The sequence below is a fragment of the Meleagris gallopavo genome, chromosome 6 (assembly GCF_905368555.1).
Source record: "Meleagris gallopavo chromosome 6, MGAL_WU_HG_1.1, whole genome shotgun sequence".
NCBI classification, from domain to species: Eukaryota; Metazoa; Chordata; class Aves; order Galliformes; family Phasianidae; genus Meleagris; species Meleagris gallopavo.
Genome location: NC_139409.1, coordinates 21,135,640 through 21,162,840, shown reverse-complemented (window position 1 = coordinate 21,162,840; position 27,201 = coordinate 21,135,640). Strand labels below are relative to the sequence as shown.

General features: G+C 36.7%; 1 protein-coding gene across 2 annotated transcripts in view; it reads right to left on the bottom strand.

Moving 5' to 3' along the window:
- Positions 1 to 27,201, bottom strand: part of ZNF804B (zinc finger protein 804B) — a 212,467-nt gene that overhangs the window by 27,530 nt on the left and 157,736 nt on the right. For both annotated transcript variants that reach the window (XM_085227382.1, XM_085227383.1), the window contains exon 2: positions 1,734 to 1,877. In XM_085227382.1, coding sequence (XP_085083508.1) covers positions 1,734 to 1,877 — 144 coding nt within the window. The remainder of the gene's footprint in view (positions 1 to 1,733; positions 1,878 to 27,201) is intronic.

Genomic DNA, 27,201 nt, shown 5'->3' with positions numbered 1-27,201 from the left:
GTTCACAGTAACATCAATCTGACAGGTTTTAAAGCACTGAATTTACCTACAAATTGAAGGAAGTTTAATGGCTTAAACATTGTTTTATAATGCAGGATTCCAAAAACTCTGCTGCAACAAACCAAACGTACATGGTGCATCAAGTAGGCTGTTTTATTTCGTGTAAGCTGTTCACTGCAGAGGGTGTAGAGAAGAGGGAAGGGCAAAGATTGATTCGTTTGGATTCAGATGCATCTCTGACAAGTAGAAAATTGGCTGAAAGAAGAAAAATTATTTGTGCGGCAAATGGGGATTTATATGGATTAGAGTCACACGCTTAGGATCTGGAAATGTTTTGTGTTATTAGAACCATTTTTACAGATTAATTAATGAGTTGTTATGTAAGGAATTGCTTTGGGTTTAATAAATAAATACGTTAGGTGAATCTATCTGTGGTTTGAGGGTGATGGACTAGAAGAGGCTTATGGACAGCAAAACCTGGGGTAGTTGGATTCAGCAGGATGGTTTGTCGTGGTGCGTGGGCAGTTCATTCGCTTAGTGCTGCAATAGACATACACAGAAAATGCCAGGATGATTTACATCTTCTATAATACTACAAAGAACAATAAGATTGCTTATAGCGAGAGCAAGGAATTCTGCCTTTAGTGCTGTTTGTTGATTTCGGCACTTACTATTTCTCATTCTCTGGAATAAATACCTGCAGCTTCTAAATGCTTCATAGATTTGCAAGGAAGCCCCTGACCTCCGTGTACCCAGAGGTGTGATCACCCAGGAGACATTAATGCCCTACTAACTTCCATGTGCACAAATACATAACAACTTGAGCTGCGTAACACATGCAAGAGCAAGGAGAAAAACAGTAATATAAGGTGCATTTATGGAAACTTGCTACACTTCTAACTTCTCACATGCTACTTCATAACATATGGTAAGTTACACAAGAGGTTCAGTTCATTCCTGAACTTTGCAAATGAGTTGTATAGAGCTCTGGAATGCTTGCAAGAATTAATTGCATTTTTCTTCCACAGTGTCAACTGGAATATGTGTTTTGCTAAAATTAGTGGAAAACTGTGATGCAGGCAGCAAACATGGAATGATAATAGGTGTACATTGGTATAGCACACCTACGCATACAGACCTGATTAAGTAGGTTCAAACATGAAAAATAATTAATATCTGTTGTATTTTTCCAATAATCTCTTTTTTTCAAGAGTAGCATTATTTTGTTCTGCAAGCAAGGCAAAATATATTCCACCCTGAGAAACTTCATGAGACATAGATTTTAACTTCTGTTCTACATATGCTTAAAACAAACAAACAAACAAACCTGTTTTTCTGCCCTTGAAACAGTATAACCAGCTTGAAGGATCATACTTACATCCTTACAGCGTCATCATGTGCCTCCTAAAACCAAATGAGGGACCTAGATATTTGAGGATGTGTTTCCTCAGCCCCCCGTTCCCCTCCTTCCAGTTTATTAGTTCATATTTAAATCTATTTCAATATTAGAATTGAGCAGGTGTCTAAAACTACAGACAGTGATCCTTGGAAAGAGGCATAGGTTGCGGCAAAGAATAAAATGATAAATATTTTATATTTGATTTTGATAAAAAATAATATGTTAGTACCATATGCTAACTTGTCCTTTACTTGAGTAAATTTAGAAACCCCCCAAAATCAGGAAAGACAGAAGATGGGCAGCTGTAACACAGACAGACAAGTGTCAGGTTTACCTGCTTGTGAGCATGGTCATAAGAATTAATGTGGTTGTCAAATTCCTGGTGTTTGTGGTACTGCTTGTCACACAGTTCACAGTAGAAGTTAGCCTTCACATCCTCCAGAGCCTTGGCTGCAGCTTTCTCCTTCTCAGCATAGTCCTGAAAGACAGAAGCAAAGGGAGACACAGATCATGAGCTCACACTGTTTTTGTCATCTATGCTAAAAATGCCAGAAACTGGAACTGCTAGCTCACCAGGCTCTACCTTAGTATCAAAGTACACACTAAAAAGCTTTTTTTCTCAAGTTAGATTTAATTAAATAGTTGTATTACTTGAGTAATTACTCTTAGCACTTCCTTTAGGTACTGTAGTAATCAAAATACAGAGAATATAGGCTCAGAGGAATACCTTTAGGTCACAATCTGTCTTTTGGGTGGAAGAGCTGAGCAGTGAGGAGGACATAAAATACCAGGAGGATGAGGCACCCCTGCTCCATCACTGCTCTTTCAGATGCTATTGCTCAGAAGAAAGCAGCCAGTTTTAGCCTGCTACCAAGACAGATTTTCTTTTGTGTACTGCTTTCTACCTCGCATCAAATATTCAGCAGGACAAGACAGCAGCTGGCTACGGCCAGCTGAGATTCCCCTGGAACAGTGCCACCATGCTGCTGTGTCCCTTCCCCCGCAACCATTAGGGGAGTTATCACCCCCACAAACCGCCCTGCCCAGCACAGCTGTCACCCAACAGACACAACCACTGACGTGAGCTGGCACACCTCTCACACTGCCCTAGTGCAAGAATAGGGCCAGGGTCAGGCAAACACAGCTGAAAGAAAGGGAAAACACAAGCGGTTTCTCCCTCTGTATCTCTCAAATGACATAAGAGAACTCCTCTGAAGGGACATGTACTATGCTTTCAATATATACCTGGTACACAAAGAAAGCTTAAAACATTGGAGCCATTAGTTACTAACTAATTTACTACACTGTACTGTTACTGTACACTGTTACTGTAATTACTACAAATAATGCACTTAGATAAAATGACTTTTTATTCCAAACTGGAAGCAGCCTTTGTCAATCTCATATTTTTTACAAGTCCTTCACTATGTTACTATTGTTGTTATTATTATTATTATTATACTTGAATCTTTTACTTTAGAGCTTAAAGAGTAAACTTCTGTCTGATATGGAAAGAATTACTGAAAAAGTTGGTGAAAGTGATTAATTTTATATTTGCAATGACAAGTTGGTATTACTTGAGTGTATGCAAGCTGTTTCCAAGGATTGCAGTAATTCATCATTTGCTCTGTCATTATATTCACTGTAAGAAATGTGTACATTTAACAACTAGGCTTCCCATGCTATGCAGACAGTGCTGTCTGGTGTGTGCATGGTTTCACCACCAAGCCTGCAGCAAACCTGAGGTAGGCCTAAGCTGGGACACACTATGTGGCTGGGACACTTCTGGTTCACTCTGTTTGGTAGTGTGCCTGATAGTCCAGGCACCAGGGGTAAAGATTTAGGGCAGAGCAGACCCATGTGGGTGACCCTTTTGAAAGGGAAGGACTTTCTTAATGAAATCATGGGTTTTCATCCTGGGATTTGAGCAGGCAGCAGAGATGTTGGCTGTCCATGTGGCACATGAGAGCTTTGGAGGAGTCAGTGCTGTGAGCCCTGCAGCTTTGTCCTGATCTACATGCCATCAGGTTGATATCAGTAGGTCTTCCTCACATGGTAGCTTAGAGGCTGGCATTTCTGGTGAAGGGAACTTCAGCTAAAGTAGCCTGCCTAGGAGGTAGGTGTAGGACATACACCTAAGGCACTACTCTAAGCTTCCTCTACAGGAAACAGAAAAAAATGATAGCCACTGCCAGATAATGATTAATTCTATCTACTTCAAAAACCTATTTTAGTATGAGATGAAACTCTCTCCAGAAGTGCTATATCTATCAACCACTGCAATACTCTAAATTACTAACCTGGACTACATCCTTAATTTTAGATTGCTGAACTCGGGGATAATGAGTTCCATATTGTATCCTTTTATATTCAATTCTAAATCTTCCCACGAAACTTGTATGGACTGACCAGCTTGAAGACAGGAGGTCAAAGCGGAATTTGTGCCTGGAATTTTGATTTTACATCTTACAAATGCTGCCAACAACATGTCAGTCTCTCCTACAGCACAACATTCAAATAACTTTTTTCCCTGCATGCATATGGCTCAGGTAGATTAGTATACTGTGATATACTCAGATTGATTGTTTCAAAAAGCAAGTAGCCTGAGCTAATTCACTTCTCCACTTGTGAGGGTACTCGGTCATAGTAGATAATATTTGATTGTATTAGTGGAAAATGTTCTTGTAATTAAATAGTTAAATAGCTTTCATTAGTTATTTAAATCTGCAAAGCCCATTAAAAAGTGATACTTTTCAGCTTATGCTTCCAACACATTGTTTTGCTAACATTAATTATTCACTGGGCCTTTGGTATAATTAAAATGCATAAATTAGAATGTAGATGCAATAGCATTAATTATGCAATGATGCCTTCCTTGGAAGTCAAGTGTTGGAGGCAATGCATTTTTATTCTAAACTACTAAAAATGTAAGTTTTGCACTTGCTGGCAACCAGCCAAAGCATAATTGTTTTGTTTTTCTTTACCGTTTCTGAACTGTCAATTAAGTGTTTACAGCCTGCTCCATCTTTGCTTCTCTTGAAGGAGAAGCCTAATTGTTTGGGGTGAACACACCACATTACTCTCTGTGAAGCACAGCTGAAACTGCTGTTCATGAGCATTCCAAACTGCCAACTTTATCTTTCTCAGCAGAAATTAATATAGTTCCCTTAGCATAAAGATGCTTTAAAATAGCAACAAGGCAGCTCCCAGGTGCATCCTAAGATAATCACAACTACCTCCATTGCCTTATTGCTTAATTATGCTTGTCTACCATGGCAAAAGATATAATTTCCTGCTTGCTTATCGATCAGATGCAGGAAAATTGAATGCTACATCACATACTTTAGAAAGGTCATGAATTTTTCTTTCTGCAAAGACATAAGAACTTCTTGCACTATAGTAAACTGTGCACAATCAAATAAATTTTCACATACATACTCAGTATCATTTCCCTTCGACTGTAGAGACTGCTGGCCAATTCTGGCACAACAGATGTGATCACATGGACAAGACATATAAGTACATCTGTAGAAAGCATATGTGATCTCAAAAGGCTTACTAGACTAATGTAACCACAGAAAGCTGAAAAGATGCACAAATGTGTTTCAGACTGGGGAGCACCAATGATACAGAATATGTGTGCCACAGTCTCATAGATTTTATTCAAGATCGTACACTACCTAGTACTGCCATGTAACCTGGGTAAACATGGGTCTAGTTGTTAAATAACATAAACTAGCAGCTCTGTCTTTGAGGCATGGGCAGCTAACTATAAGGACAAGTTGATCTCAGAAATGATTCAGGCACTGTGTAGATAAGAGCTCCCAAAAACCATGGGTTAACCATTTACCATGTTCCTGGGTGCAGATAGTATACCGTATAATGATAAATGAATGCAGAATACACCTGGAAGCATTTTTTTTTCCTCTAGAAATATGTAAAATGGCTTCATATTATAGATTATAATTACATTCACATCAATTTGGCCCATAGAGGCACATAACTGTAACAAATGTTTATATATTGGATTCATTTAACAAGAATACCTCTCTCACACATTAGCCTGGAAGTGCTTTCACTTAGCAGTTACTTTTGCAGCATGCTTCCCATTGTGAAAATGCAATTAATGGTATCTGACATTTCATTTTCTAATATAGGGAAAATCAATGAAAAATCCCATGTAACTGAGTTTTCTAGAATGTTGCCACTGACAACTAGTCAATTAGAAATCATTTATTAAAAGCAGAGTCTGTAAAAGATATTTAATAGACTGCGTGGCCATTAAAGTATGCTGATCTAGACAAAGCGATACTACACTGCTTGCTTCACAAATTGATAGTAAATATATCTGCTATGTAGACTAAGGTGAAATGTAGGTCATGTTACAGTAAAACTTTCAGAGGTAGTTTTGTATAAATCCATGGATTTCTACATATGCTGTGGAGTAAATCCACAGTGCTTGTAAATATAAGATGAGGAACAAATGTGTTATCATTAACCCATTTTTGGTCATCTCTTTCTAGATCAGAATGGAAACATGTAGTTAGTTAGAATATGTAAGTGTTACATGAATACAGAGCTCAACTAGTGACAGACAATTCCTTTGGATACAAATGCAATCAGAGTCGTGGAGTTTTATATCTCACATATAATTCTGTGTCTCAGATAAGATAATGAGTGTTAGCATTAAATACTGCTAGCATTACTGAGGTGCCTTATTGTCGAACCTATGTAAGCATGTGAATGAGGTACAGGATTATATTCTACATCAGAGCATTTTTAGAGCATTTTCATTAGCAGCTTAGATGATGAAATTAACTGTGTTTATATATGAAATCTATTAATGACATTAATTAATAATGCAGGATTAGAAGTGCTTTAGAGAACAGGACCGAAATTAAAAATGGCTGCAATGTTCATGAGATATGGGTGAAGATCAGCAAGATAACATTCAATAAGATGATGCAAAATGCTGCACACTGGAGAGGGAAATCACATCCACCAATACTAGACTGAATAACTTGAGTAAATGCAAATTCAAGGACAGAGGTCTAGGAGGTTAGAGTAGAAAAGAAATGAAATGAAAGTCAACAGTGAAAGTCAAGGCAAACCACATTCTGACATGTTAATAGTAGTGTTATATGTAAGATGCTGAGGGTAATCATTCTACTTGATTCAGTATTGGTGAAATGTCAGCTGTAAAATACTATTAGGTACATCTATGCCAGCAAATAACTTCCATCCTGGAACCTGGTCCTCCATCATCCCCACTCTGTATGATAGTTCACTCTGAGGCTTTCATTCCAAAGTGAACTAGCTAGTTCTTTTGGAAACAAAACTGAGTGCATTCCTGGAATAACAGTCAGTTTAAAGACTACACTCTACAGGAAGCAAGAATGAAACTTCACTGGGTTCTCTCTGTCCTACATAGTCGTCTAACAATAATCAACACATACATTCTCAGGTATCCCCATGTTACAACCTTCCCCAAGATATGCAACATTTGCATGCCACTAAAATTTGTGCAGCATCATGACACACACAGAAAATACTCAAACATTATTTCTTCAAATTTTGTCAGACATACTGAAATAAAAACAAATATAACATATACAAGGGCACCACTTAGACCTGAGGAGACTTAAGCCAGGTATGGACATACCCACTTTTCCTTGGGATGCACTGTGGCTGACAGTACTTTCTATGTTTCTGGGCCTGAGAGATTAGGCCTTACTGTTGGAGCAAACATAACTAGATGTGTAGATAAAGTACTTTGAGACAGTATTGGTGCTCACAATTTGAGAAAGATCCAGATACATGCAAGAAATCCTTGAGCAGAGTAATAAGGATAAGATATTTAAGAACTAGTGAGTTACCTGCTTAAATTAAGGAAACTGCATTTCAAATTGTAATTTATTATTTCATTCTAAAGTTCATGTGAGCATTTGTAAATAATTTTGGGGAGTGAATTTGTAAAACTGCTTGGGCTTGTACAGCACATCTCTGAATGTTGAGGACTTGTATGTAGATGAATACGGACAGCAACTGTTGAACTTTTGAGTGCTCATTTATCACTTCTTACTCACCCATCACCTCTTGAGATAAATACATAATATTTATATGCCATTATATATATTTTTTTTCTGCAGCTAAGCAACATGTCTATAAAACTCAGTGCATAAGTGATAAAAAAAAAAGGAACTAATCAAAGTATATGTGTGCAATGGGAAACTTGAAGGTCATACAAATGTCTCAAAATTAGGATGCAAAACTGAACATTGGTATGGTTCAGCTTTTTCCTGAATATTCTTTTTCTAGCTGGACACACCTCTCTTCTACTAACTAAAAAATTTGTTAGGGAACTTTTGCTGTGGAGATAGAATGAAAAACAAATAACTTTCTTCAGTTGTGATAGATATTCACTCATAGGAGGTGTGAATGATCTTCTAAGCACTTGAAGTATAGATAGTGTGCCAAAATCATGTATGTTTGCTGGTTGCTAACATTTAGAGCTCACGTCTGTAGGGTCTCCTAGGGAATTCTACCCACTCCTGTTTGGAATTGATTTCATTTACTCTACACAAGTTCTGCCATCCTCCACGTTGAATATTCTATGTATAGTTTCTGTCAATGCAAGATCTACACTGAGGAATTTCAGAATTATCTATTGCAAAGGAATGTATTTTTCTTCAAAAGCAGTAATACTGTCATTCTCGGTTGACTTATAGAGGACATCTACTAACTTCTGCAAACAAAGATTTTCATATTTTTTCCACACTCCGTATATTCCTGCAGCATTTTCAATTATATCCACTTCCATTTGCCACTAGAATACTGAGACATGGAAAGTGCAATGCTTTTAGCAGATCTGATATTCCTTTCAAGAGTATAAAGCTGCTAGAAATAATGGACCAGATCCATCTAAAACTTGTAAATTTAAAGACTCACAAACCTATTCCTAGCTCATCTAATATGAAAATAAGGAATGTTGATTGGAATCAGCCTTATAGAAAATATGAATTTTAAGAAAAGCATCAGCAGGCCATTCAGATCTTCAGTGTTAATCTGCATTCCACGTAAGTGCATTTAAAAAAAGTGATTTTTTAAAGTCTTTTTTATCTTCTATGAAATAATTAAATTTCCAAATACTAATTCTGCTATGAAGAAAATGTAATTTCTGTAGTGATTCTGTAACTAGAGCAACAGTCCCAAGAAGATGAAAGGATGTGACTCACAGGAACACAAGAACACAAAGTTTGTCTCAACTGTCAGAGCTAAATCATAGAATCATAGAATTGCTCAGGTTGGAAAAGACCTTCATCAAGCCCAACCACAACCTAACCATGTTGGTACATGATAGTAGAGGCTCAAACAATTTCTGGGTTAACAGTGGAAAGGAACGTGATTTTATTACTGCTAGGACTATATGCTAGACATTTAAAAGCAAGTACTAAAAGACTCAAAAGACAGAAAATCTGAATGGGTCTTAGAACATTTCCAGCTGATCTGTATATGGCCTTTGCTAACTAGTGTCAATCAGGACTCCCCACTAAGGCTTCACTGAAGTTATATTGCAATCTGACTAACTTAAAATGTAGATAGAGCAGAAATGTATCTTCTAACTTGGTCAGAAGAATTGTTCCTGTTATGCAGAAGAAATAAATGCACCACTTGCTTTTTCTTCGTACTCCTTTTTCTCTGCACAAATGTGAGTCCTTCAGTGAATCTGATTTTGACGTTATTGTCTGCCTTCCATTTAAGGTCAATACCTTCAATTTGTTCACTATTTCATGCTACTTTCTCTCTTTTCCTTTACAGTGATTATTTCTTTTACCTCTTTTATGATGAGTAAGGTTATATCAATTAATCTGAAGAGTGAGTCCTACATTTGTCTCTTTCCATTCTCATTTTTTCAATTGCACTTTTTAGAGTACAATGTATGCTCCAGCAGTACATTTAATAGATTATGCAATGTCATATTTTTTTTTGCCTGACACCACTTTTCAGATGAAACCTACTTGACATAAGTTAGGATCCTTGTACATTTTGACCTTTTTCTATAGAACACAACAGAATTTAACTTACGTTCAGTGTCTTTCATATTCAAATTAGGTCAAAGCCCTTTACAATAATGATATTGATCATGCAGTAACTGTGTAGGAAAATAGAGGAAAATTTGTTGTGGGCACAAGTATAGTTATTACACAACTCATCCTTGCCTGTTAGAACCTTTTCTTAGTGAGTGCTTTTTTCATGCAATACAGAATAATCATGTCAGATAGCTTTTTATAGTCTTTAATAACAATAACATTAAACATTTATATCCTTTTATTTAATAGTGATTGACTCTTTCTTTTCAGATAACGTAATATTAAAACCAACAAATGTGGAGTAATTCAATGAGTTTCTATTGCTCATAGCAACAGAGAATGCTAAATTTATGACAAAATATTAATAAACATTTATGAAATCCAAATAGGTGTTTTTTTTTTGCTGTGTGTACTTGAAACCTACTTCAGAAAAATGTCTTACAAAGTAAGCATTAATTATCCATTAATTTAATTATATCTATGCAGTCAATCTTCTCTTAAAATTTCCCATTGCATTGTATAGCACGTGATGAAAGGTTTTTTTTTTTTTTTTTTTTTTTTGCAGAAACCAGAGTATTTATGTACATGAGCTTTTCAAGCTTTTTTTTTTTTCTTTGCACATTTTTTCAACAGAAACTCAAGACATTGGTTTCTTTCAAAGTACTGTGTAAAATTAAATGGAATAAGGAAGGTTATTCACACACACGCATATAACACTCTTTCATTGATCTTGATTTCAAAATTCAGTGTACATTTTTATCATCTTCGAATTTTTATACGTCACAGTTCTGCTCATCCAAGCTAGAGCAAAAAAATGTCTTTCATTCCTCTACCAAATGAAATTATAATGCTTGTATTTTGTCTGAAAAAGAAGATATGCATGGGAGGGAGAGAAGGTGGAAGGGAGGAAGAAAGGAAGAAAGAATAGAAGTATAGGGAATTAATACTTTTTCTATCTCATTTTTGAAAAATGCCAATGATCTGAAACCCACCCTGCAGCATATCAGGCAATTAAAAGCCATTTAATTTCTCAACACAAATGGGCACTGAAAATGCAGAGTTATGGGAATTTCCAAAGTAAAACTCTGGCATCACATGCTCAAGAGCCATCAAACAGGAATAATTGCCCAGAAGTATCTCCACTGTGCCTTAAGGGAAAACAGTTTCTTTCCAAAATTACTTTTGTGTGATGAATGCAAGACTCGGGAGCATGTCCACAAGCAAAATACAGTAGTTACTAACAGATCAAATAAATGAATTGGAAGACATGATTGCTGACTGTAGAAAACAATTGTTGACTGAAAACACTAATTCAGACTTCATCCAACACCTCCAGACTTAAAGTTGACTTCACCTTAATTCAAGAAAATCTAAATGCTCTGTGCATTGTCTATATTCTTCCACCATATTATCTGTTCTAATCTTCCTCTAGGAATGAGGTGAAGTGCTAGGTTTTTTTTCTCAGCATGAAGTCATCTCCTCAGCAGGAGAGACTGAATAGTCTACTGAAACAGGCAGGGACACAAAAGAAGCAGTGCCTCAGTAGCAGCAAACCACCTTACACTTTTATTCATGGTCCTTTTATTCATGGTTTACACAGCTGGTGTACCTCAGCTCCAGTATCCTTTTAGTCCACTTACATCCTGCATGATGATGTGGCTTTGTTTGCTTACCTCTTAGTTTTTTCCTAGCCTCCACCTTCCAACAAGTTACTACCTATAGAGGTGTCAGAGACCTGGTTCTGTCTGCCAATTTCTGTGTTTAGGGCAGTATAATCAGTATGATGATGTTCATGTGTTAGCTGTGAGTCTGCAATGTTTGTGAATTTGCAAAAGCCTGCTCATGATTTACTAAGGCACCTCTATGCCACTTACCAATTTTCTCATTGTGCTTTTACCTGTAAAAAGAGCATGAAAACCTACTTAGAAAATGTTTTCCTTGAGTGCTCCACCCAGTATCTGGCTTTGGGTGTCTAGGTCCCCCCAGGACTGTGTCACAACAAACCCAAAGTGCAGCCACCTCCATCTCCAGCCCAGGACTTTGCTCATACTGCCATGGCTGGAGCCAATGAAAGTTTTGCTATTAGTTTAAAAGGGAGCAAGGAAGTCTCCAGCTCTAGCAAGTATGAGAAAACAAAGCAATCAAAAGAAAAGGTGAAATATAAATCTAGGGAAATTTTCAGAGATTATTAAAATTATTAAAAGTGTGTCTGAAGTTACTCTGAAGAAGAATATTGGGGAAAAAAATGAAAAGCAAGATATGGAAAAGGAAAATAACTTTTAAATAAAAAAATAGATTTAAAAAAAATATTTTTGAGTATTAAACTAATATGGTACCAAATTGATAGCAAATGCCCATTCTGCTCTTGAATTCAGCATACACAATTGTTGGTATTAGGAGTGGCATAGTAGAATACAACATGCTGTTTGAAAAAATATGTCAGCATCTGGAGCATGAAAGATCTTAAATAAATACTGTGCTGAACAAATAAAAGATGATCTATGTTCATCTGCCCTCAGATGAATAAACTGTATACCATAGAGCTAATTCTGTCACAAGTGCTTGGATGGGAATACATTATCCAGACTTAATGAGCACTTCTATCGCTGATGTGGAGACCTGAGGCTTCCTGAGACAACAACTCAAGTGGCTGATTACAGTTTGATGTTGTTTCATGAGGCCTCCTGGGGTGTCAATTAATCTCGTGAACTCATTGAACACGATGCAATGTTAGAGGTTCTTGATTTCAGAAAAATGAGCTGGGCTGTCTCTTAACTTGAAAGGATATTTCTGGCTTCTCCATCACCTACTGCAAGTGGAATTGTTGAGTTCTCTACTCCTAGAGTACAACCATCAAATTTCTTGCTTTACTATTTCACGTTTCTTAGTGTTTTTTTTTTCTTTTTAAAAGATAACAGAATTATTTCATAACTTTGATTTTAGATCATCTGCTAGTACATAAAATCTTCGGTAACCACCTGTGTTATAAATCAGTGCACAATCTTATTAGATAACAGATTTGACAGTGTTTCTGTAATGAATATAAATAATGGTGTGTGATCCCTCTAGCTCTTGATCTAATTAAAGGAGATGACTCAATGAATTAACAATGAGTTGGGTGACATTTCCTCACAGTATTTAAACTCAACATAGTAAATGACCTGTTCTTGATTAAAATACTACAAAAAACTACTGCATGATTTTTGGCAACGTAACAGTATATGTGTAAGTAGAATCAAACAAACAGTAATTTCTGTCAGCAATGTAGCCCTCTAGCGTACTGAGACTTCCCTGAATGGCTACAGCATGAGAGAGGCCGGTGTTGTGTGTAAAGTGTATCAACTACCTGTAATCATGTAATTTACAAGCCATTAAATATTTCAGTCTGAGTTGGCACAGTGTATATGAGAAGTTTAATGAAGAGTTACAGATTTTCAAGACAAATATTTTAATAAGCACAGGGAAAGTATTTTTAATATTTATTACTTCCCTTTTGCACAAATTCTGTATCTCCTCAGCCTTTAAAAGGAATTACTTTGTAGACATCATATTGACAGTTCTTTCCTCGCATTTTGTTTTAAAGCAATTTCAGTGCATTTCCATCAGTGATGATTTTGGTCTACTGCACTTAATTTTTATCTCTGGGCACTTTTCCCTTACTCTGTGAAGAAAACCCAAAAGAAAATCGCCAATTACAATATTTGATGTGTTAATGCAGAGTTGGATTCTTCTGTGCTGGCTCATGCGCATATCAGCCATTGAGATGATGACATCATCATATCAGGATGTGTACTTTTGCTGTGCAAGTACTCTCACCTATCTCTCACTCTTGTGGAAAGTAAGGAAGGTACACAGCAGAAATGTTAAGGGAATCATGTTTTCTTCAGTTCTCTTTTTTCTCTGTTTAGGGGGTCTTTTTAATACAAGTAATAAGGTGTATGAAATTACTACAGCAGAAGTACCAACTTGATTCAGTAAGGTTATGTCAAGATCATTCTGGAAGCAAATCTAGAGCAATTTAAAAACAATTAGGTCTTCATTTGTATCAGGACAAGGAAGAGCAAGTGAGAGTCTAACTTTTTTTAGTATTAATTGCTGTCCTGCAAATTTACTTGTTCCCCTTTTGAGAGCAACACCACTCTTTAAATACTGGACATTCAGCCATGTGTAGTGATCTGCATACAGTAAATTCCAACCAACAGTTCAGTAGAAGACATTTTATATATTCAAAATAACCATACTCTTCCATTAGAATGATTGTGACAAGTTTAACTAGAATGAAAGTATAAAGAGGAGAATACAAAAACAACTGTCCATTTTTATATGGTCATCTCTGTCTTCTTCTCTAAATCAATTTGTCATGGATGGGTAAGCTTATATTTCATATTCAAGACATTCTGAAGCCTGACTGACTTTTGAACTGGATGCAGTACTAGTACTTTGGCTTCCCCATACTTTGCAACACCGAAATTGTATACATCCCATGTATATTGTAACCTGCAGAGCCTCATAGAATCATAGAATCATAAGGTTGGAACGGACCTACAAGATCATCTAGTCCAACCATCCTCCTATCACCATTGCTACCACAAGCCACTAAACCATATCTCGTAGCTCCTCATCCAGACACCTCTTGAACACTGCCAGGGAGGGCGACTCCACCACCTCCCTGGGCAGCCATTCCACTGCTTGACCACTCTCTGAGAGAAAAAGTTTATCCTTATGTCTAACCTAAATCTCCCCTGGCGTAAATTGTGGCCATTTCCTTGGGTCCTATTTGTTGCCTGGGAGAAGAGGCCAAACCCCTCCTCATGACAACCCCCGTTCAGGAATTTTTAGAGTGCAATGAGGTCTCCTCTGAGCATCCTCCAGACTAAACAATCCCAGCTCCCTCAGCCGCTCTTCATAAGGCTTGTGCTCCAGACTCCTCACCAGTTTTGTTGCCTTTCTCTGGACACGCTCCAGGGCTTTGATGTCTTTTTTGTAGTGAGGGGCCCCAAACTGAGGTGCAGCCTCACCAGGGCTGAGTATAGGCAAATGATCACCTCCCTGCTCCTGCTATTTCTAATGCAGGCCAGGATAGCATTGGCCATCATAGCTCATTATTAGAAACCCAGCATAAATCTAGCCTGTTGAATGAGACACTGTTAGAAAACACTGATCAAAAATAAAAACCTGCAGCTTTTACACTTCCTTCCTTCCTTCCAGGATTTGCATGTCTCCTAATAGCTAAGCAATTTCTCACAGTGATTACCCCGCCTGCACAAGGTGAACTTTCTGATCTGGTTGGCAACATAGCACTGCATTTATTTACATCCCTTTTCTAATCTCTAAGAAGACTCTAGGAGCTCAGTACAAAAGTAAATGTTTTTAGTGCTATAGAAAAAATGGCAGCAAGCAGTGAGATGGCATGAATAAGATCTTCCTGCAGGTTTGTTGTTGTATCAGAAATAGCACCCCATGTTCCAACCTTAGCCTGGTGAACTGCATGACTATGTCTTCAATGATTTTTGTGCGGGAAGATATCCAGAAAGCACAGACAAAAATGACAAAGAAAATGCAAATTGTTGGAAAATGAAGAGATGACAAGGTATGAGAGAAAATGAGGAAAGAGAAAATGCATAGAGAATGAATGGAAGACAAACGAAGAAAAGCTTTATACTAATTACTGAGGAGAAAAAAAGACAATATATTCATACACATGCTTCAATTTTTCTGTCTCTTTATTGAATTTACATAGTATATATAGTTTTTGTAGTATAATGTATGCAGAATAATTATGAAGTCGTACTATAAATATATAGCATAATGTGACTATAAAAAATATAAATCATATTTTATAGTTACATTATTAGTATCTAAGATAATATAAGGATATAATGCAAATATAATGTGAAGTCATACTAACATTATTAATATAATATTATTAATGTTGTAAATGTGCATATGTCTCCAAAATTAATGCCTCCTATTCATTTCCATGGAAACTGTAACAAATACAAAGAGCACAATAATATATTTGATAGTGCAAATTCACAGCTATAAAACACTGTTTTTCGATGTAGCCAACACCATTAGATGTACATTTTCACTAGTGAACAAGAACCGATATGCCACACTTATAACAGTTTTATCAGCAGAGATGGTGCACTGTTGCTGTTGTCACTCCTGAAATGCACCACTCGATGCCTTGCTAAGCTCACATCCACTGCTCGGCCTCCAAAAGCATTCAGCAAGCATCAATGGGTGCAATTTTTTTCTGCAAGGAGGAATTCAGTGACATCACTCTGCTCCATACATCCTTCCATGTAAAATGTCACTCTGTCAGACTGCTTCTCTGCTGCCATCTGTCATATGGCAACAAAATATGATGGAATAGCGGTGAGAAGGTTCAACCTCTACTGTCATACTACCAACATCCTCCTCCTCTGTCATGTGCTAATATTAAAAATAGGAGAATTACTTTTGGAGCAGCCCTCATATATAACTGTAATATATCATAGAAACATTGTGTGCAACTGATAAGAATACTTCAAGTCACAATATTCCATTATACATCCTAGTCTGCAATGAGAATTTTACAGTTAATTTCTACCTTAGCAGTCATCATATAGCATTGTGTTACTGAGGCCATATGCACTATGAACTGAAAGCTGAGCTCAGGTACGTAGGTGTGACTTTGCAAAATCTAGAAGGTGGCATTGCTAAGTCTAAATAATGTTGCAAAATTATACTTTGTTTAACAAGAAATATAATTATTGCCACCTCTGCTATCAACTTGGCTCCACTAATGAGTTCTATTTTCATAAATAAACCTATGGTTCTTTCACTTCATGCATAGTATTAATATCCTGGAATTTACAGCAAAGTGCAGATTTTATGGGAATGAGTAATTTAGATTAGTTTGAATGAAAAAAAATTCTTGTAAAGATTTTTCTTTTTATGATTAGAGCTGCAAAACATCTTTTTTGCAGTTCTCTTTATTTAAGATGTTATAAAAGAGGAATCTACTTTCAATAATGAGAGTTTATGGCAAGTTATGTATTATAATAATACCCACATTTATCCCTTGTTTCTCTTTTTCAAATTCTAACTCAGTCCAACAATGAATATGACAATTTGTGGTGCTACTCAAGATAAACCAGGCAAAGTTCAATGAACTGAAGTAATTTCAATAGTAGTTACTTTTTTTAAAAAAAAATCTATTCATAAAACTCATAGTTAAATCCCGGCAATCCTTATCGCAACTGTTCAAGATGTACTGCTCTAAAACAAGCAGTTGCTTGGTTATGCATGCATAATAAACTGTCTCCCTTTCTGAATTTGCTTCTCCTTTCCACTTGTTCATTTGCAAATGTAATACATGCTTGCATGCAGAATAGGATAATGAAATTAATGTCATGCTTATATTTCCAGCAAAAGGAGGCAGGATACAATAAAATAATGAAAAACTAAAGTGACAAAGCTAACTAGATACTCATACAGCAGGAACAAATCCAAAGCATTTCATACTCACAATACTTCATTCAGAAATTGCACTCCTGCCCACAAATTTATATAATCAAGAAAAAAATCTTAAAATTTTTTAAGCTAATTGCTCATCAAAACATCTTCTGATGCCATCTCATTTCTCCTCAGATCTTGCATTTGATAATTATCTCTACTGCCCTGAAATATAACGATGTGACACTGGCATCTAATTTGGGGTAAAATTCAGCCCTGCATACAAAACCTGCTTGTGGTTCTCTGTGCTCCCTTGGGCAAAAATTAGGAGCTTGACCAGTTCTCTGCACTGGGGTGAATTCCATTTACAGAGAGTGTCTGCGTGCAGAATATGGAAAAGGTTTTTGAAGCTACTGGAGGAAGAGAAAGGTCTGTATATGGTCTTGAGTTGTCAAGGGCTATTAGAGATGGTTGGACTTGGACCCTAAAAGCTGCTGACAAGCTATTACCAGATGCCAGAGCCTTGTGTTAAAGGACAGTATATTACTGCTCCGTGTCTGCAGCCAGGGCACCTCATACAAAAGACTCAAGAATCAAAAGGCAGAATGTAATAAACTGTAGCACAGAGACAAGAGACTTAAAATAGTTATGTGATGTGTTCAGTGTAATGTTTTCTTTATTTATAGTAGAAATAATAATCGGTTGTGAAATAGGGGTTCTTCAGAGTGTGGCTGTGTCAGCAGTACTGTTTTGAATCAGAGCAGGATTAAACTTCTGAAGCAAATCTTAAAGCTATCTCCACTTCCTGTGTGTTAGTTCGGTTCATGCAGCTAGCTTGTTGGCAAATGAAACTACAGGGGAAGGCCTCTCTCAGCAGGATGACAAATACTCTCCAGATGCTATTGGAAATGGTTTATCCTGCAGACACTTTTGAACTACATGGGTGGTGGGGGCGTCTGGTTCACACTAGCAGCAGAGGTTTTGTTTTGGCAAACAAGATTGATGCAAGTGTTTCAAACCCAATTTCTTCAACTGGGAAATCCAATCCTACCATACCTAATTATTTGTTAAACTAGACACAATCTGGCTATATGCTACTTGGAACAAAATAGAAACCTCTGTTTGAACCTTTGGTTCTTCCAAATGTGGTTCTGCTTCTCCTGAACTAACACAAAGATATTCCTACAGATGGGTATGTGATCTGTCAGCATATTCTATTGCACAGAACTTCCTCAGGAGACAGCTGGATTGTTGGGCTACCATATACATTTGTGGATTTGAGATTTTTATTTGAGAGGGATCTGCTGCTTTTTGAATTATGTTAATACAAACTCATGGCACATGCCACCCATCAGCCCATGCTTGACCTGCTGTCTATGAGATGGAGTCAAACATGGGGCTGCTCTGCGCAGAAGTGAAGGGCAGCCCACCAGGCACTTGTAGCCAAAATAGCAGTGAAAAAAAAAAGAAGGAAGCCCTCAAAATGTAATTGGTCCCCTTTGCATTCAAGAAAATTGTCATCTGTAACTAATGTGTTAAGGTGACAATGTTCAGAGACCGATTTTTCTTTTCTGTCAAGGAGACACCAAATAGAGTTTGGGTTCTATAAACGGAACATTTTGATAATGCTGCAGTCAGGTCAATTGAAGCAGAACTGGTACAGAAACATTATCAAGCATCATTTCAATAGAGTGTGGCTGTCTTCCAGAGGTGCAAATATCATTATGCTACAGCAAAGCAGTCTAGGAACTGGATTAGCTGAACAGCTGTTATCAGCACTTAGGAAAATAATATCAGTGACAGTGACTTCACCTGCCTGAGTGGTTTAAATGTCCTGCCTTTCCATACTGATAACACTTGGCACCACTTGCAGGCTGAGGAAAGCATGACTTTGTTTGATCTAATTATGGAACCGTAACAATTTCTGATAGAGAAGAAAAGGCATATAGTTTAGGTCATCTTGTCCATCTCCCTGTAACTGCATGAAAGTTCCATGCTAAAGCACCTGAAGTGTAGTGGAATAATAAACTCTTTTCTGCTCCTCTGCACATTTTATTGGTTTTATTTGGTGTTTTTTCAGTCTCTAGACAGATAAGTTGCCAGTGCTACCATGTGGGAGTGTTTACATAGGGCAGATACTAGTAGGTGTTTTTAGGCAGAAAAGAACAAGAGACTGTTAGAATTGTCTTCTTCTGGGGTTCGGTCTCCTGAGCACAGGATGTCTGTATGGAGGAGCGCACTTTGGCTCAGTATAGGCAGGTGCCAGCCTGAAGTCATAAGCTGGCAGTCCGGCTTGGAGGTGGTAAGGAAAGTTATTTTGCCAAGTGGATTTTGAAGAGATACAAGACAAAAAAGGTTTGGAGACAGAATTCTCATTAACAATATTATGGTTTCTGTTCTCTTCGGTCACTTTATGTATATATATATATATACTCTAAGTACACTATATGCAACACTAAGCTGTAGTAAAGTAAGGATATATTTTTTAGCTTTACATCCATCTCTGAAATGACTTTTTACTTAGGATAGTGCTGTAGTAGTCATTTAATTGCCAGTATAGCATTAATTTTACCCTAGTTGTAGAAGTGGAATTTCACCAGCTATAATTTTGCAACAGATTAAATTCTAAAGAAAGTAAAGACGTACCATGCACACCATTCACACCTATCTATTTATAAAAATTAAAAAAAAAAAAAAAATCAGCTTTGAATTGTATCCTCAGATTTATCTGAAGCCATCAAGAAGCAGTTTCTCCTACTGTAGTACATTATCAGGCTTCAGTCATCTACTAAGAGTGCACAATAATGAGCTCACACAGTTCCATTAGCTTGTTCAGTTTCAGCACAAAAAGATCCAACTACTGATTCAATACCAGGGCAAGGAAAGCTAGGAAACAGATGCTGACCTTCAGCACCCACTGAGCATTTCTTCACTCTGCTTTCCATTATCCTGGAGGGCATTCTCATTATCAGCTCCAAGAAAAGTTTTCCTAAGAGCAGTGAGGCAGAAGGCTCTGTAATGATGCTTGCTCCCATGGACTGCCAAAGTATTACATGCAGCTGAGTAACAGAAGGCGGCTTTAACATTATAGTCATTCTGAGAACAAAGCCTTGCAGTCATTAGTGCGGGCATTCAGAAAGGTATTCATTTCAAGACTAAAACACCTAAGTACAGGTGTCTAAATGTGTGCTGTCTGGGCTCCTGTATCCCGGTCAATTGGGGGCTGGGTTTTGATCTAGTTACTCACACATGTTCAGTGCTATCTGACATGCCGTAAGTACTGCTCTGTAATAGCATCAGTCTGCTTTAGCTCCTTTACATTATCTCTCACCCATGTGCCAATTTATACCCCAAACGCTGATGAGAGCAACAGCCTGTAACACCTTGTTGGCCCTGATCTTAGCCCATATGTAGACAGTTAAACTCAGGTGTTTCAGTCTGAAGTTGAATCTTGTCTTGGAATGGTGATCAGTTGTTCACAGTTCAGGGATGAACTGAAACCTTTTGAAATCTTTCTTATGAGACAAATAGCTGAAAAGGGAAAGAGATCAACTATGTCAGATTAGGATGTGAATTTGGAGACACTTACTATTTTCAGTCCCAAACATTCATAGCTTTTAAATCTGTTCAGGTTTAGAATAGTATAGCTTGCATTGCTAATAAATCATGTTAGTAAAAACTTGTTCTCACATGGTCCCATTAACTTCATTGACTATTCCTTAAGCAGAGGGACTTTTTAAAAAATTATACTTTTCAATACATTTTTTACTTTGAATTCACCAGTACCTGTAGAAACCAAGTGTCTCCTCACAGCTGGGATGTACCTTGACAGCTCTACTCCCTAGGGGCAATGGAGCTGTCAACTGAACAGTGAGTGAGGTATGACACTTACCATGAAGCTGGTCTACCATATGACACTCTCTTTTATATTAGATTAAAAGAGTGACCAGAATGACCCTATAGTGTTCATACAACATGCAAACCTCCTTATGCAAATTATTTTTTCACCATAAGCTGTAATAAACCTGTTAATATAAGAGATTAAAGGTTTGTAGTGTCCTATCAAAGTAAAATAATAACAGAAATATTAGAAAGAGACTTTTTTAGATTTTTTTGTTTGTAAGGATAAATTTGTGTGCATAGCTACACTCCAGCCACAGGGTATTTGAGTGAAAAGTAGGTAATGGACTTCTAACAAATTATAGTTTTTGCTGATATTTCATAAAGCTCTGCTGGACCATCTGGGGGAAGCCAGAGTTCAGTGTGTGTGATATAATCACAGAGTATACCTGTAATTTTTCCTACATGTACTTGCAAGCATTGCAGAAATGAAAATTGTGATTGCACTTCAGATAGACAATTTTCAGTCACTATATACAACAGCCTGGACAAAATCAATTTCATATGCATTGCACTTGAAGAAGTCTAGACAAGCCACTGAACTTCCCAGCTCAACAGTGAGACTGCTCAAAAACAAGTCATCAAATTTCCTTTCATAAGAAAAAAATATTTCATTTTGTTCAGATTTTGTTCTCACTCAAATGGTGTAAAAATTCATCACTCACAAAATCAGTTTCCCAAAAGGCACTAAACAGAGACAAATCCTTTCATTTGAACCACTCTATGGTCTATGGGAAATACAGTTCTTCATTAGCTGTGCTAATTTTCTGGGCCTGAGACTCATTTTTGGTGACTATAAAAATACTACAAACACACATTTGTAGAACATGAGAAAGATTATGTAAAACAAGTTAATACCAAGAGGAAAGAACAAAATATTGATGTAAAAAGCTCTACTGGGGAAAGATAAAGGGTAACTGCCACATCCTGCAGAAAAAAAGGTACAGTTAGGTAACATAATGCAATAAAATGATAAAATAGCCAGAGAATTACTGAATCTGGAGAGAATACAAATAATCTAATTTTAAAAGGGAGTGAGTTAAATGTGCCAGAAGGACCAAAGAAATGGACTGTTAGTGACTCAGTCATTTCATTAAACTTCTGAATGTTTTTACGCCTTTTAATTTAATCCTTTGTAATCTTGGCACTTTCAAGCGAGAGTTTTTCTACTTCTCTCATGTGATTTTATTTTCCCCCAGGATGATACCAATACAATAATATGCAACCACGTTTTTGTGACTGGGGCAGTTCATCTTCAGATGTTTCTCTGGAGTCTTTTTTCACAGTTTTGCCCTGATTTTATATTTTCTTAATACTTCCCAGCTCTTTTCAGTCTAACTGGCCTAATTTTGTGTACAGGGAAGTATATTTTGAACTGCAAACTGCAAAACTATATGCACCTGAAGAGAAGAACCTACCCTACTTTTTAGCTCACAAATCCAGTAGACTTAATAGAAAAAATGTGTGAATGACAGAACATAATTCATTCATGCTGCTGACTGTGTGTTTTCTATCTCTTTCGCATCACTGGATTGGGCATTACACTCAGGGGAGGTTACAGAGAGGAAAAGAATCACTGGTCTTTCTGGTAAAGCCTTTGAACTCAGAGAAATGTATTAATTATTACACAATTACATGAAGATCAGCATGATCTAAATACTGCCACTAATGCGGCTTTTATTTCAGAAGAAAAATATATACATGTGTGTGACTGATAACAGATTTTCTGTTGCGTGGGATTTGGTCTCAGAGTAGCCATGAATGCTAGTAGCAACATGTCTTCAGCTGCTTCACTGCTTATGATGCTGAGAAAGAAGACAGAAGAGATCAGAACAGAATAAGAAACAATCAATAAACTAAACGATTCTCTGTGTTACGTTTTTTAAAATACAGCTGTCTTTACATCAGTGCATCCCTGCTGGTTTTAGCACATAATTCATTAAAGTACCTAGTAATCACTAATGTTCATCTAAAGCCTTAGAAAATACTGAACTTTCTGGAATCAGAACACGTATACTGTATGCACTGAAGCACTGTAAGCACTGAAGTGCTTGTCTCTTGACACTCTATTTTGTCTGATATTGAGCCAGCAAAGTTTGCATAACTTCCATCATTTCCTAACTTTATTCTATTTTTTTATGGGCTGTAACATCTAACCTCAGAAAAATGCAATGGTAAATCATGTTTTTTTCAGTTTGTTCCACAATGCTTACCAAACTTTCACAAGGCACAGATCTGAAACTAGAGGAACAACTGAGCTTGAGGACATGAAGAAGAAACTCATTTCCAAATCTAAAAAGTGACCTAAACACCAATTCTTCATCCATCTGCTGCTGATATAGTGCAGGAACTGTCTTTGGACGTGTCCATGAGAAAACATAAGGGTTGGCACATGTACACACTCATTGTGTTCCTCTCACGTTTCCAGCATGTGAATCTCCCCTCTCTTTTGTGGGCTCAAGAAAGCGAATACAGTTTTAGTGATCATCTCTATCATCTATGAAAAGGGATACTTAAGAACTCTGAAGTCTGATCCAATACCAACACTTGCTCTTCGATAAATGTCACTCTACTATCTGCTCCAGAGGCATTTGTATACATGTTGACCACAGCAATACAATCAAAAAGTCACAGGGGAAGTTCAAATATGCCCCAAAACTGCACAACACTGTGCAATGTTACAGCAGTACAGTTTAGTACAAAATTAGAGCAACAGAGTTGAAAAGCCATAGCAATAGATGATGAGATTGTGAGAATGGCAGTACGCAAAACAGACATTGCTAGTTTGGCCACTGCTCTTAATTTACATTTCCCTCACAGTTTTATCAGTGAAATTTTTGTACCGATAAACTAATTTCACTTTGTTTTAAAATTTTAAAGCTGTCTAATCTTATAACTCTGTCAGTTTCTCACTTGGCCCCATTAATAACCACTAAAGAATCTGGAAGAAAATATAAGGGGAAAGACAAAGGAGATAATTTCTGTTTATGATCTAACTGCTGCAGATATCTCAGTTGTATCAAAGGCACTGACAATAGAGCAATTAATTGCTAATACTATATTTGATATTAGAAATTTTATTTCTGCTTTACCTACAACACTTAGATCACAAGCTCAGGAGAAATGCTTCAAGTTAGAGTTTTCTGAAGGGTCTCTGTATATTCTTTTTTTCTATGTACAAACTTGTTTGTGTCAAAATTGCCAAAGCACATAGGAGAAGCATGTTTTAAAATTCAGCCCCAAACTTTTAATGCCTTAGGTCCCCTTATCTATCAGCTTTAAATTACCTTGTGTCACTTGTGTCACAGGATGTTCTTGAGGATATAACTGATTAAATGCCATACAGTCTAGCAGTGATGGAGCAACTGAATCCTTCAAATTCAAGGTCATTAAATGAATTCTTAGACTGTCAGGATTTCTAAAAGAACTGAAAATGAGAAAAAGTATTCAGTAAGTTTTGAAACAGATATTTTCAATCTTGTTTTGAAATGAAGCAGTCAGAGTGGCCCATGTTAATTATCTTCAAATCAAGATTTTCAGAGTGTGATAGTGGGTGATTGTACTAGTTGGGTACAAACTCAATTGCTTTAAAGTTTTGTTGGTTTTTTTAAATGTTTTAATAAATCCACTTATGTTACATGTTAACAATTGTGAAAAAGATATTCCTTTTATAATTCAAAAGTAAGAAATTAATTATGATTGATTTTATGTGGCAAGGAATATAATTGGTTGCCTGCTGGCTAACATACCTGTTTCTGTTCAATTGAATGAACTTCATGGAGTTATTATGATAGTCCAACACAAACTATATTCATGCTACCTATCCACTCTCAGGAGATCTCTTTCTTTCTGGGTTTAAACTGGCAGTTTTGATTCATCAGTGTTTTTTGTATATTCATATATCTTCCCATTTTTTTTTCAGGATCTCCCATATGTTTAGAGACAGTTACCTATAAACATCCAAGCCATGAGGTTACCCCCCTTCACATTGCTTTCCTTTGCTGCGATACAAAACTAGGTAGTGTGTTTTTTCATTGTTCTTGTTTTTGTTATGTTTATTTGTTTGTTTGTTGGTCTGGGTTGTTTGGCTTTTGTTGGTGTGTATGTACGTGTACTTTTCTCTGCATTCTGTCTTTATCCATCTCCTATCCTTTACATTTTAATGTAAATTACAACAAATCCAGGGCAGACACCTCCTGGCTGTTTACACAGCGCTTGCCACAGAAGGCTCCAGCTCCAAACCTAGTATTCCCAGATGGTACTGTAATATAAGCAGTAAAGATAATCTCATAATTCCCCAAAGCTTCAGCCCTGACCCTAACATGCAGGAAGCGCTCCTCTTTCCTGGCACTATTCAGTCTTTTTTATCAAGACAAATGCTCTGAGGTGACAAGGCTTTACAACACATTTATGTCCTTTCTGGAATCTACACTTTGCATAATGAGTGACATACAATGGTAGCAATCTGCAAATTTACATATACGCACAGGCACATATACAAATAAACAGACATGTGTTTTCTGAAGCTCAAGTGTTACTGGAATTTGTTACTCAGTTTCTGCACCGCTACAGACGTTTATGTACTGTAGTATGATAACAAATCCCTACACAGATCTAACTCTATCACCTGCACGTCTGAGTCCTGAAACTTTGCATCTCCATATCCATGGTGATATCTCATTCTACATATTGCTTTGCCATAAGTGAATTGTTGTTGATCCTACATAAATACATTTTCTTAGCTTGCTTCATCTATACAAAACTTCCACTTGGTCTCAGACAGAGCTATCCATTTTAGACTTCCTTTACAACTAAAAGAGAAATAATTCTCACCTGAACAATGACCCTTGGAAAACAGAATAAAGTGAGATAAAGTGTTCTTCATGTAGACAGCTTGTCATGAAAAAGAAATAGACACTTGACTTTTATATGACAAATTTAAATTAGATTAATCGTTTCTGGGATTATTTTTTGTCATGCTTTTTCTCTCCACTAAAGGTAAAAAAGATTATGTGTCACTATTTCAGTTTTGCTTCTGAATGCCATGTTGTGAGCAAGGCCTGTGGGGAGATTATGACTTTTGTTTATCACTCTATGGTTAGACATTATAGATGGTTATCAAACTTGCCTTCTCAGTTGTCTTATTTTATTTTTTAATCCTGGCAGAGTCTTCTAATTATATCTTATCCCTAGAACTCAGCAAACCTTCATATCCCTAATACTCTTACAATCAGATCCACAACCTGAAAAGTATTTAATTTTAATTTAATCCTCTATAAGGGGCTATATAGCCTTATTTCTATGTGAAAACAGCTGTAAATATTTTTCCCCAAAGTTTTTACTAATCTTTCTGAATGGTTGCATTTTAAAACATAGGTCACCTCAGCATTTCTCTCCACGCTCTAATATCCACAAATGCTGGATATCAGAACTGTAAAAATGCTCATAATGGTTTATAATTTAATACATCTCTGCTCAGGGATAACAAATTTAAGCACACCATTTGGAAATATATTGGTCTTGGTAGATAGAGGCTGAGACAATGCACACTGAACAGCTCTGTTTATTCTTTTATATTGCCAGTGGCATCATAATTGAGATCTTGGCTTGTGACACTAACCAAGAAAGAACAAATCACGTGGATTTGGAAATAGATGTCAGGCAGGGTGTACACACACCATCCTGCATTAGAGAATTTCACTTGCCTGTGAATTACATTATTGTGAAATTAATTTGAAAGAATGAGTCATTTTCGGAGGAAATGTTTATGAGCACTGATTCTAGTGAACAAAACTTGGTTAAATGCTACTAAGCTGTAGTTGTTTAGCAAAGATATTCCCTAAAACAGTCTACATATAAGGAAGAAAATTATTAATAATTAGATACTTATGTGCTTTATTGTTTGATAAGTTCCTCATAACTGACTGATGATCCTTTATCATGCTGGAGCATATGGAAAATCAGTGCCAAAATCATCATTGTAACCTCTACAATTCCAGGAATGTTTATTTCCAATAGCAATGAGCAGCAGTAAGGTTGTCATCGGGGGTATTCTGCTCCAATTACATGTAAATGCCTTTTTTCTCTTTAAAATTCCAATAAATGTTTGCATATTTAAAAACATCGTGCTTGAAAGCTTAGAAATGAATGAGCTGGTTGGCTAAAAACGTAACTTGAATATGTTAGCAAAGCAATAAATTCTCTAGCAGGATGAATAACCTCTCTGAAACTTACTAAAATCCACTGTTGCGGTTTTGTAATAGCTCACTTCTCCTAATGTTTTTAGGAAAACTTATTATTCAAAATTTATTAGTTAAAATTAGTCTATAAAGGAACTAACTCCAGGACATTGGTTTAAACAAATATTTA